General features: G+C 37.2%; 1 protein-coding gene across 2 annotated transcripts in view; it reads left to right on the forward strand.

Moving 5' to 3' along the window:
• The window catches only part of sp3 (spermathreecae), a 157,092-nt gene that overhangs the window by 49,127 nt on the left and 94,676 nt on the right, over window positions 1-13,289 (forward strand). For both annotated transcript variants that reach the window (XM_067124117.1, XM_067124118.1), the window contains exons 8-10: window positions 1,749-1,821; window positions 6,666-6,858; window positions 7,109-7,274. In XM_067124117.1, coding sequence (XP_066980218.1) covers window positions 1,749-1,821; window positions 6,666-6,858; window positions 7,109-7,274 — 432 coding nt within the window. The remainder of the gene's footprint in view (window positions 1-1,748; window positions 1,822-6,665; window positions 6,859-7,108; window positions 7,275-13,289) is intronic.

The raw sequence follows: 13,289 nt of genomic DNA on the forward strand, positions 1-13,289 counted from the left end.
TGCCAGGCAGTGATAACACAACTACCTTGGCTCATCAGCTCATACAGGCTTCCTTAATAGGGAGTTCAGCTTGCTGTACTTTCTATACTGCCAGGTAGTGGTGGTACGACTGCTTTGGCTCATCAGTTCATGCAGGCTTCCCTGACAGGAAAATTCCGCTTGCAGTAGTTTCAGAATTCCGGGAGGAACTCATGACCATTATCAAGGATGACCCCAAGAGAGAAACTCGTTTGAGGACTCAGTTGCTACTGACCATCAGCTTAAAGATGCTATCCATGATTCCCAAGAGGAATTCAGGTGTCCTGGTACACAGAAAGAAGACACATCAATTCATACATACATATGTTCTCCAGTCATAGGTAAGAAATTAAAATGGGAGTAATGACAGGGTTGGCCATCAGGGCTTATAGGATTTGCAGTCCCAGATTCTTAGAGGAAGAGCTGGAATACCTGAGGGAGGGTTAGGAGATAAAGATACCCTAAGTATTGTCGGGAATGGGCACACTTTAAGGCAAGAAAAAACTATTTTGGGGAGAGGGAAGGGATAGAAAAGGAACATTCGAAAGGGAAGAAAATAATTACAGTCCTGGACAACTATACTATTACACCCATCAACAGGATGCTAGGAGATAATTTCAAATTGATAGGCAGTTACAAAGACACCATTAGGAATAAAGTAATTAGGAATAAAAAGTTGGTAGAGGGAGAAGAGGTAAGAGGAGGGTATACATGACAGCGTGTGTAGATTGTAAAGAGCATTACTTCAGCGAAAGCAGCAAATCCTACAAAGAACAAGGAAAACAACATATGCAGATCATAAGGTATTACAGTCAGACGTTGGCAGTTGTCAAGCACTGTTGGGAAAAAGACCACAAAATAGACTGAGAAAATATGAATTTTTTGTACAGGCACTAACAAAACGGCCAGACTGATTATAGAGAATGCCCTCATAACATGCACAATGTTATGGCAGGCAGTATTGGAAATGGATTTGAAGACTGCCTATCAAGAAAAATTGTATACTCTATAATAGAAAAGAAATGCAAAAACACAGTAGGCCACATGGACAAGCACACCTGGAAGAAGCTGCAGTTAGAGAATGGCCAAGGTCACGAGGCGGGGCCACACAGAAGGAGGGTAATCAAAGGATTACAGGAGCCAGCATACGTAATGGGAAAAACAAGGGCTTTAATCCATTCCCCCACACACACACACAAATACAGGTGGACTATGTGTCCAGTCTTTCTACGGATACTTAACAATTAGAAATGTTAGTCCTAGAAAGCTTGTAACTTTTCCTGAATAAATATCTCCGTTAGATACCATCCAGTTTTAATGAGGTTCTGTTAGCATTTATATTAGTACACAGAACAATTGTGTAAGTTTTAAAGTTATATATATATATATAGAGGCAGTCCCCGGTTATTGGCAGGGGTTCTGTACTGACGGCGAGATGATAACCGAAATCAGCGATTTTTGGCACTTTTTTTGGCAATTTTCAATACTTATTGGTGCTGTTAATTGCCGATTTTCAGTTATCGGCACCAACACCCAATTATCGGCGCCGATAAGCATAAATCAGCAATTTTCAGAGCTGAAAATCGCTGATTTTCGTCCCTAGACAAGCCCCATAATACTGGATCACTGATAACTGGGGAATGCCTGTATATATATATTAGTTTTTCTTATTACAAGTGAAAGTACTGTTTTAATTCTATATGTAAAATACCAAGTGATTTTTTTCCCAGGTACGTGGTTCTGTTCCTGTCTTCTGGAGTCAACCAGGTTACAAATATCGACCCCCTCCTAGACTAGATAAAGGTTGGTTTGATATGTTTTTTTTTTAATAATACTGTATTAAATTTATGATGTACTGTAGTACTGGCTTAGTATATTTAGTATACTGTATATTGTAGATTTTTTCCTTATCTACTTTCAAAACATTGTTTACATGAGATGTGTAGTTAGGAGCATGAAACTTGGTGCAATCCTTTTGCGACGGTGACATTTCTGAATCATCATAAATATAGTAAGCTATTTGGTGAGGTTTTTCAAAAATCAAATTGCTTTTATATCCCTCGGAGGTAGTTAAAAGCAGGAGTATACTTACAGAGAGTGACTTTGGAGGAGGGGGATCCAATGCACCATAATTCTTTTCAGAGTGGAGCTCCAGTATTTTGAGTTTGAAATCGGTTCTTAGTTGTCATTCATATAACATTCATTGAAGTTTTTCCCCATAGTTTGTATGTGCAGTTTTTTCATATATCATCCATAGTTAGTGGTAGTGAGCATTCAAGTAACTAGTATAGATGACTATACAAGTGCTGTATGTATCATCTGACATTGAAATTAGTGAGATTAGTGATGAAGACATCAAAGGAGATAGATGAGAGAGATTGGGTAGTGGTGCCTGACTTTTCTATAACATGCACTTAATCGTAAGCCTTGTTTTGATGATGGCTCTCCTGGGCTGAACTATGCCTTATGTAAAACTCCATTTCTGATGGCAGTGCATATATAACTTTTCAAGATTTGGGATAAAATCATCTTATGTATTTAACTATGGAGTGATCATGTTTAAGAACCACATATATACCAATAATGAAACTTCATTTTCATGGAAAGTCTACACACATTCAGTCCTGGTAGGGTTAATGTAAATATTGTTGCCAGTATTTTTGTAAATTTTATCAGACAATATTTTACTGTTTAAAGAAAACAGTAATATCCAAATGTATGTGATAGAGAACATATAATTATGAGTAGATGCACAAATATATTTTAAAATAGTCAGGTATTTTAAACCCTAAACCATCTTTTTATTGTTTTCATAAAAGCCTTAATTGAAGTATAGTTGAATCTTTTTATTAACTGTGTTACCAGATTTCAGACATTAAAGCAATACAGTGGACCCCCCCCCATTCGCAGCTTCACCTATTCACGGATTTTTCTGTGGAACATATATACACATTATTCGCAGAAAATTCGCCTATTCGCAGTATTTTTCACAGAGAAATATTCACAAATTACTGTATTTTCATATCATTTTCATGACTAAATGTTTTTTTTGTGATAAAACTTAAAACATTCAGGTATAAGCATTTTTTGAGGGTTTTTTGGTGTATTGAACTATTAAAATAGGCAGTTGTAAACGTTTATAGAGGGGTTTTAAGTATCCGCGGATTTGAGCTATTTGCCGGTGTTAATGGTAAGTATCCCCTGCGATTACCGGGTGTCCGCTGTATTTTTAATTGAAGGTAATAATGGCAACTTAAGTTTATTTTACAATATGGCTGTTGTTAAGTTAAGCAGAAAGTGTGAAATTGGTGAAGTATATTTATGTAAATTGTTCTGAGTACTGTATTACATTTCAGTGTAAATAAAATAAGAGAATTTTACTCACATATGGGCTTAAGTAGACTATAAAGACCAGTTAGGCTATTCTATTTTGGCTTAGGTGGTGGATGACTATTGCTTAGCTTTTCAATTTTCCAAAAAACATTGTCTGTGCCAAGTTTGTTTTAAACAGCATTATGATTTTATGTGTTTGAAATGAATCTTAGCTCTCCATTTCAGTAGCTATAAAGTTCAGTGCCAGTGGGAGGACGACAGAGTATAAACAAAAAATTTTATCTAGGTAATCTAGTTACAATATCTATTGACTCCTCCCTTTCAGGGTGAACCTTGGTTCGTGCACTTGTTGTTGTCAGTTTTGTTTTTGATGTCACAATTAGAGGACTGGCGGACAGAGTGTTATTTAATTGGCTTAGTACAGCCAAGTTGGAGCCAAGGGCTGAACCTATGACATCTCTTAAGCTAGCCAAGTGGGTGCTTAATAGATTGGACTCTGATGCAAAATTGTTCTAGAAGAAATTTTCTTGTAATTCCTCCTTGCCCATTATTCGCTTGTTTATGAGGAGAAGGAAAACCGCATCGTACGAGGCAAAGCAATTAATGGATCTGTCTCCCTCTCCTCTTAAGGATTTATTTTTTCTCTCATTCCCACCAAGGAAAAGGCAATCTTTTCTGGAGTTGAAATTTTACACCGTCAACTTTCAGTGTAATAGAAATCATTTCTGTTACCAAAATGGCTATTGCAACTACTGATGTGGTTGTCAGAGAAATTTTTGGCTCTTCCTATTGAGAAGCAACAGTTGGATTACTGACCTCAGAATTTTTGGAGTGTATGGACAAAGCTGTATCCAATGCCCTCGAAGAGTCTCTTCACCCTGTTAACAGTTCCGTAACTAAGTGGAGGGAACAGCTTTGCTCTTTCCTACCCCTCTAGTTTCAATAGCTGAGAGGGCAGATATAATTGTGCAACATCAGATATATGCTTTATTGGATTATTTGGCTTTAGGCATTATCTTGCTGGAAGTAGAGAACTTAGAAACCAGGCCTTTGCCACGTCACTCTCATATGGTAAGGCATCAGCAACCACAACAGTAACCTCTTCTTCTCTTGGCTCAAGGTCCTAAGAATTTGTTTAGGCTGGGACATAAGGCTTCCATTCCCTCAAACCAGTCCTTTCAGGCATCCAAGAAGGATGTTAAACTTCCTAGAAAAATCCTACCTATTACTAAGAAGTGAGGATGCAAGCTCTCAGGCCCCAGTAAAATGAAAGCTGAGACACTTTTATTTTGTTTGACAGGATCTGGAGGTGGATCCCTGGCTGGTGATCACGTTTAGGGAATGCTGTGAACTTCCTTTTGTGTCCCAGCCTCCTTTAGCGGTTGCTCTGGTAGACTTCCCTCTTCTGTACATGAGGAGAAGCTGCAGATCCTAAAGTAAGAAGTGGACTCTGTTGATGAAAGGGCCAGTAGAGATAGTCTCAAGCTTTTCCCTGGGTTTGTTTCTTGTTCCAGAGGCCTCGGGAGGATGGAAAGTGGTCTCCTGTATGCATCCATACAGCAGAAAGATTGGATGATATTGGTAGATATGATGGATGTGGACTTCCATATATATACTGATTAATCCTAGTTCAAGGAATTATCTTTGCTTTATATTCCACGGAAAGGTTTATCAGTTTTGGGTGATGATTTTTGGTCTCAGCCCTGCTCCTTCAAGTTTTCACTTGAAGTTCTGCCCCAGTTTAGGAAATGGACCCACCTTCTGGGCATTCATATGTTACTCTGCTTAGATGACCAGCTGGTTCTTGCGTCCAGCCTGGAGAGTATCTTGAGGGCAAAACATTTCCCACTGAAATAGGCAATGCACTGGAGATAATGATAAATTTTCTGAAGTCATCCATGACTCCAGCTCAAAGTATTACATATTTATTGATGATCCTGGTTACCTAGAATTTCATTACTTTTCCAAAGAAGAAGCATGTTGACAATTTCTGTTAATCTTGAATGAATTTCTTTCACTCTCTTGCCAGAATAGAGTTGGCTGTCACTTGTAGGTCACATGGTTTCCCTGGAGAAGCAGATGCCTGGAGTCAGGTTAAGGATGAGACTCACCTAATTCATTTCAAGCAGCATTGGGACAGGGGAATGCATCCAGAATCCTTCTAGGTCCAAGTGCCCAGAGAATTGGAGGAACATCTGAGGTGTTGAAACCACTGACCTTGTCTCTTTAAAGGAGTCTCCCTTCAACTCAAGCCCAGACCTTGCGTTACATTCAGATGCATCAACTGAAGGCTGATGAGGAGTAGGAGCCTGCATAAATCAGCTAAGAGATGCTGCTAGTATGGACAGCTCTTGTGGCTCTAGAAGAGCTAGTTCAGGGCAGGAAGGCACAAAGTCGGAGTCTTTGTTTCTCATTACAAGATACTTACCTGGCCACAAGAAGGAACATCTCTCTCCTTCCACAGTTTGTACTCAGGAGGATGAATATTGTGGCAGACGAGCTCAGCAGACTGGAGCCAGTGGTGTCTATGGAGTGGATGTTGCATCATCTAGACCTTTTTACTCCTATAGACAGTCAAGTTTCACATGAAAGCCATGGCAACCTCCTCTAATTTCTGTAAAACTTCCCTCAGGAGAAGATTGTAAATGCAGCACAATGGAGATTTTAGCCAAAGGCCTTCATCCTTTTACTTTCAGTGCTCTGCAGGCTTAAGCGCAGGGCCTTTGTTCCACCATCAGTGGACTGAGATTGGTGTCTATTGCAAGGAACCTCAAACAATTTTCAGAGAGCCTTGTTGCCCAATAAATTAGTCCTTGACTGGTAGCAGTACCAGTGGATGGATTCTTATCATGAAGTTAGCAGCACCTCATTCCAGAGGGCATTTATTAAGTTGTCCTAGGGATTTAGTTTTTAGGTCCTTATAAACTTACCCACTTCCATTTTCAGTGTGTCAGCGTGGGAACTGGTTGTCACAATAGAGAGGTAAGATTCATTTTAAAAAGAGAAATGTTTATAAGATTTATTTTTCAAATATTTACCTCTGTACACTCTGTTATGATGAATTGCCCACCTAACCTCCCACTTCATATGGACAAAAAAGAACTGAACCAATTTACCCAGAAAGGGATAGGTCAATAAAGAGTATGACTATGTAGATAAATTTTTATGTTTACATCCTGTTGTCCTCCTGTTTGAGGAGAAGTTTATAGCTATTATAATGGAGAGGTAGGTATTTAAAAATAGATTTTACTATAAAGATATTTCTTTTAACTTTAACTCTTGTGCCAGGTATTGACTGCGTTTCTTTTTTGCAGATGCAACTGAAACTGCCTTCGCTTTTGCCAAGCATTTTGAGGAAGAGATATCATTTCATAACCATGTGTACTGCATAAGCCTTGTGGAGCAGTCTGGGAAGGAGAAAGTTATTGCCGATGCCTACCTCAACAATATCTTAACCTTTGATTCTGAAAACCTTACTTTTGTAACTTTTGATTTTCATGAATACTGGTAAGTCTCTCTGATATGAAAAAGGGGTTTTAGGTTTTAACAGTGCAACAGAGATTAGGAGTTGATAAACTATTTTTTAAAAATATTTTAAGGTGAATTGCTACCAGTTTCAGTAGTTATACACCGTTATCCGTAAAATGCGTGTGAACTGTTGCCTTTGCACTTATTAGGTATGTTATGTATTTTGAAACGTAACTACACTTACAGATTTTTATAAAGCACTACCAATTTTATTTTCTTTTCTTTTCAGCCGAGGAATGCGCTATGAACATGTGTCTTTCCTAATTGAAGGTTTAGATGATATTATAGCCAAGATGCTTTACTGCTGGGTTGACAAAGAAGGGACCATATGTCGTCAGAATGGTATTTTTCGTGTCAATTGCATTGACTGCCTTGATCGTACTAATGTTGTACAGGTGAGATATATTTAGACAATTTCTGTAAATGAGAATTTTTGTTAATGGTGTGAAGCTGGAGGCAAGAATTGTGTACAGTACTCATCATTGGAAGCTGTTTCTTTATTTCTCTGTTGTGCTTCACAGCATATTACTGGTATCAACAACCTATTGTGCGGCAACCAAGAGCCTTTGATAATATCAGATACAGAAAACTTAATGTGAGGCAGTTTTTTATTGTTTCATTAAAAGCCTCCAAAAGAGCACATGAACCTACCCAAATTTTAAACATTTTTTGAAGTATTCTGCATAAAAAAGGAGACAGTTCAACATGTATGTACAAATATATGTTACACTTGCCACCACACTAAGTGAGTGTCACGGCATGTAAGACAAAGCTAACACTTGTGTGATTTATAAATCTGCTTGTATGCTTATCACTTAAGGCATATGTAAAATGTTTTTAATTTATTTATTTTAAAAATATACTATAATGCAGTTTTGCATAAAAATTCTTATCAAAATAAAGAGAAGAAAACTGGATTAGAAATAAAGTCACCAAAAAATTACTGGCAAAGTTAGTTTTTGTTTAAAAGTGACATCAACACCTTAGTGTACATAACCACTTACAGTGATTGTATACTAGCCAAGACTTCAGGCTAAATTTAAAAAAAAAAATCACTGGTTATTTCACATGAAGTTTACTCAGTATGTTATACTAAGTTGGCAGAAAACTTTGAAAAAGGTATTTTGCTTATTCTGAAATTAAAATCCCTGACTAGCTTTGTGTAGTTAAACTGGGCTTTTGCAGAAGGAATGCTGAGAGCCACAAAACCCTTGGAAACAGCAATTTGTTACTGAAGACAGCAGTCTTTTGTCTGTTCTTGTGTTACTTTTATAGTGAATATTTGTAGATATCACAGCCTGCCAAGAAGTGCTGTAGAATCAAGTTGCTCTTTTGAAAGGCGTCTAATTGTTAAGTTCTACTTGTATACAGTAGCAGCATGTTGTGACAAATAACCAAGGTGGTAGGTAAAAATCATCCAGTTTTAGGCTTGATAAAGCTCTTGTGTTTGAAAATGAATTGAAGATCAAGACTTTTAAGTTTCTTGTTGAGCTTATGTATTCTAGTATTTGTTAAAATGGACCTTGAGTGACTACATGTGTCGTCACCTATTTGGAAATCATTTCTTGGCTAAAGACAAAAGGAAGAACATAATATTTATCATTTGATGACTGACATTTATTTTTGTAAAGAAGAGGTTGACTATTTGCACTTTTTATTCTTCCATTTTTGAAAAGTGGGCCAGAGCCCACATCACCACTGTTCACCCACAGAAGAGTATCTGTAGAGGAGGAGTGTGGCTGGATTTCTATCGTTTAATGTGAATTCCTAAGGTTCCACACAGGGAAATAATCTACTGAAGGTATCTTTGGGTAAAATTTCTTGTGTATGTGTGATCTTCCTGCAATCAGAAGCGTAACTCTAATTAATGCTAGCGGTTCTTTAAAGAGGCTGAAGCATACTAACCAGAGCTGGAAGACAAAATTAAGGAAATTATGAGAAGAAAGACAAGGAGATAATTAGCAGCAATTGTACTAAATGTTGACTAAAGGTAGGAAGTTTATCTTTCTGATTGGCTGACAGATGGGGAAGATCACTTTTATTCTTAGTTGTGTTAGATAAATTAATTGAAAGAACTCAGGTTAGTGACTCTTCATGGGGAGGTAACTGTAGCATGGTGTTGATGGTCTTTGAGATGAAAACTACTAATTTTGTCGGGTGCTTGTTAAAACTATCAGTAGAGATGAAATGGTGGTGGCTTTTCAGTAACAAGATTGCAGGACTTGAACTGCCCTGGGATTTACTGACAATATCAGGACGTGAGCAAGAATGCTCTTATAGGGCTTGAGGGAAAAATGAATTGAAGGAAATGATTAATTTTCATGGAATGTGTCGAGATGATCGTTGGCGGTGTTGGCATCTCTCCCCATGATTAGGATAACCTTAGTTAAATAATGTTTGAGACTTGTCCTTCCAAATTTGATCCTGGTGGGAGTAAGGAATGAATATTACAACCAGTGAGAGATTAAATTTTTCCAGAACAGGCCTGTCTCATCACAACTGGATATTTGTAGAACAGAACCCTCAGCATCTGTATAGTCCATAACTAATAATTCTCACCAGCATCTTTGCCAGAACTAACAGCCTCCCCATGCCTCACCCACACTGTGTATGCCACTTCGCCAGTTAAATTTCTCAGACTACCTATGACTGGCTTTGAATGCTTGGGTACTACTTGTATCAGGACTTGCTCAAGGCTTTTTTTTTTCAAGAGATCAACATGCAATTGTTATTACTTTTCACAAGTGATGGCCTCAGTTATGCTATCACCAACTAACTGTTTCGCATTTATCCAAATTAGAAATTTTCAAACGCATCAGTTGTTGGTGATCCTTGTTTTGTAAGTTTCAGTTGTTGAGCAAAATCAGCTCCTTTAATGACGTCTTTACATTGTAATATTGTAGAAATTGTAGATTTTGGCTCGCAAAACTCCTTAACCAGATCAGTGGCACGCATACCAATTTCAGATCTTGCTGTGAGTTGTTTTTTATCATATTTTTCTGTCTGTTGTTTTTCTTCTTGCTTGGTATGGTGACTTACTTGCACTAGAATCACCAAAAACAAACACAAAGAAACTGGAGAAATTTTAGAATAGTTGTGCACTGAGCAATACCTATTGTATCCGAGAGTTCCACAGGGTAGTGTTCTTGGTCCACTGCTATTTTTAGTGTAAGCAAGTGATGTTGTTGGCAGGGAAAACAAAATTGTTTAGTATGCCAGTGGTGCAACACTTGTGGGCAAAGTCAAGTCTCCACTTAAGAGAAATAAGCAACCCTTAGTCTCAAGTTGTGACATGGAGCTGATTAGTGAATGGTTCAGTCAGTGGGGTATGAGGCTGAACTCCAGTAAAACGAAAACACTGTTGATTAGCATATCTCATACAGATTTCTCACCCCATCTTCTCCTTTAGGTTGTTGGAACTCTGCTGAATGAGTCTGAAGCTTTAAGTATTCTTGGTGTAACTTTTGAATCACATTTTACTTTTGAGAAACAGTAAAATTAGGTGTGGTATGTGAGGCCTCATATATTTATAATAGTGATAAAATCAGTGAAACCTGTTTTAGGTCATTTGTCCTTCCTTTACTACAATACTGTTCTCCATTGTGGGTGTCTGCTTCTGCCAGAGATTTATCTCTTAGATAGAGTGGTTTGTGGAGGTTGGTTGGTAGGTTTCTGTTTCTTAGCAGTATTAGCAGTTATGACTTGAACCATCGATGGATGCTGTCGTTTGTCAGTTTTTCATAAGTTGTATTTTAACAGATATCTTTCACATTCACAATTGATCCCTGATCCCCTTTTCCTGCGGACAGCAAACAGATTTGCTGAACAGCAGAATCAGTGTGCAGTAAACATGCCTCGCTGTTGAACTTCTCGGTTCCAGAGGTCCTTTATACCTCACATCGTTTGGTTGTGGAGCAGTCTCCCTGAGGATGTCGTGCAATTGGAACATAAAATTCAAGCAAAGATGGAATGCATTACTACCCTAATACACTTCTCCTTGTATTTTAATAATTTACTTAGATTTTTATGTATTTATTTATGAATTTGTTAATTTATTTTATCTTTTTAATAAGTGATTTCTTTTTTGTATTCCCCATTACCTTTTGTTACTTCTTTCAGATGAACAGTATGTTCTTTGGAAGCTCAATTTCAAGTCAATGGCTGCTGTGGGCTTGTACCATATGTACAGTATAGGGTTCATCTTCTTAATAATGATATAATAATAATAATAATAATAATAATAATAATAATAATAATAATAATAATAACAATAATGAGTAAATTGACCACTTTCCCTTATTTTGTTTTAGCTAGGGAATGCACATGGGACATTTCTTCTCTCATGTGTTCTAGCCAGTCATGTTTATGAAGTCAAGCATTCAGTTACATGGTTGGCCGCTAAGTGATTTGTTGCTCAGAGTGCTCGACTACAAAATTGTTCAATTTGATAGCCATTCGAGTACTAAGGTACCACTGTTCAGGGAACTGTATGGTGACAGAGTGAATAAGGGATGACAAACCAGCATTCTAAGAAGACATGAATGTACTCATAAATTCACAGTTTGAGATGTAATCAGTGACAAAGAAACTTAAGAGATGGAAAACACCAGGTTATGACAGAATATACTGTATGCAGAGATGATTTTAGCAGGAACTGAAATGACACATTATGTCCTAACTAGACTGTTTCGTAGAACATGGAAATATTAAGCAAGCCAGATGATTGGGAAGTCATAGCAAAGATACCAAAGAAAGGTGACTTGGCTGAATTTGGCAACTATAAAGACATTGCACTTGAGTCGGTTGTAATGAAAACATTCAGTATGCTGATTGTCAGTAGGCTGGAGAAAGAAATTGATAAAAAGCTTTAGAGATAAATAAGCTGGATTTAGGAATGGCAGGAGTTGCACTCATAAAGTATTTGTGTTAAGACATTTTGCAGCGTTGTATGGAATTTAAAAATTGCCTTCTGACTTCTAATGGATATAAGAAGGCATTTGACAGTGTCCACAGACCAATATTATGGAAGATTTTGTATCACTATGGCATTCCTGTTAATATGTAAAGCTAATTGAAATTAACCGTGAATGAAGTACATGCCTAGTTAATGTTGATGGGGTCTCTTCAGATAAATTTGCAGTCAGTAGTCTGGTGCTGCAAGGGAATGTTGTTTCACCTTTGTTGTTTGTCCTTCTTATAGCCTTTATAATGAAAAAAGTAGTCAGAGATGGAAGAGAAGGTTTAGATTGGAATAATGATAAAAAGTTGATAAACTTAGAATATGCAGATGGTGTGGTGCTGTTTAAATAAACGAAACACCGTAAGATTTACTAAGCTTGCTCAATAGAATGTATCAAATGCCTAGAGAGACAAGACTCAAAATAAATGTAAGAAAAACATAAATATGGACAGAGTGTCCACAAATTGGTGAAATGCCATTAGATGGAGAAAGGATTAATGAGATTAAATAATATTTAGGTACAGTGATATCTAGCGGGGGCTGTCTTGATTAGGAATTTGATGAAATACTAATGAAAAAGTAAATCAAACAGTGGGCAGCTGAATAAGATTTGGAGATAGACTAAAATTGCATAAAAAAAGTAGGACCTGCATTGCTATACAGATATGAATTATGATGGTACAAAGAAACTACAATCCAGCACACCTTGGGACAAGGCCATTGTGAAACTACAGAAATTTACCTTTTAAATCCCTAAGAATTGAGCCTTTTTGTAACTGCATGCTTACTCCCTGTGCGTATTGCTGGGTTCTTAAACCAAGCCTACAACAGGACATACTACAGTTATTAACCTGCATTGTACTATGGCAATGCTACCTAAAGACCACCACAGCAATATTCAGTTTCAAATCTTATTACAAAACTATTTTTTTTCCACCTTATCTTTAAAATACGAGTAATTGAACTATTATATATATACAGTGACACCTCAGTTGGTTCCCGAAGGCGAGTGCTGAAAACGACGAGTATCAAACGAATTTTTTGCACAAGGAATAATGTAAGCTGAATTAATTCGTTCCAGAACTTGAAAACTATACTTTATAAAATACTTTAAGCATTGATGGGCTTACATTTTACTACATAAAACTCTAAATACCTAATCATAAATGAAAAAATAATAATTAGATTAAATACAAATAAATACTGCATAAAGTAACTTCACACCTTACCTGTACTCTACTTGGAAGCAGTGATGACTTTGGCGGACTGTGGCTAGGGGGTTGGTGATGAAGAAGATTGTTTGGAAAGAGTTCCTTTCCAATAAAACATCAGGCACTGTGGCTATGGTGCTTTTCCTCTTTCAATTTTCTGTCTCTTACGGCTATTGAGCCTTAAGTGATGCTCTTCAGGTTTTAATTTTTACTAAAAGCCTATCAACTGACATTTCTTT

The sequence above is a fragment of the Macrobrachium rosenbergii genome, chromosome 22, assembly GCF_040412425.1.
Source record: "Macrobrachium rosenbergii isolate ZJJX-2024 chromosome 22, ASM4041242v1, whole genome shotgun sequence".
Classification (NCBI taxonomy): Eukaryota; Metazoa; Arthropoda; class Malacostraca; order Decapoda; family Palaemonidae; genus Macrobrachium; species Macrobrachium rosenbergii.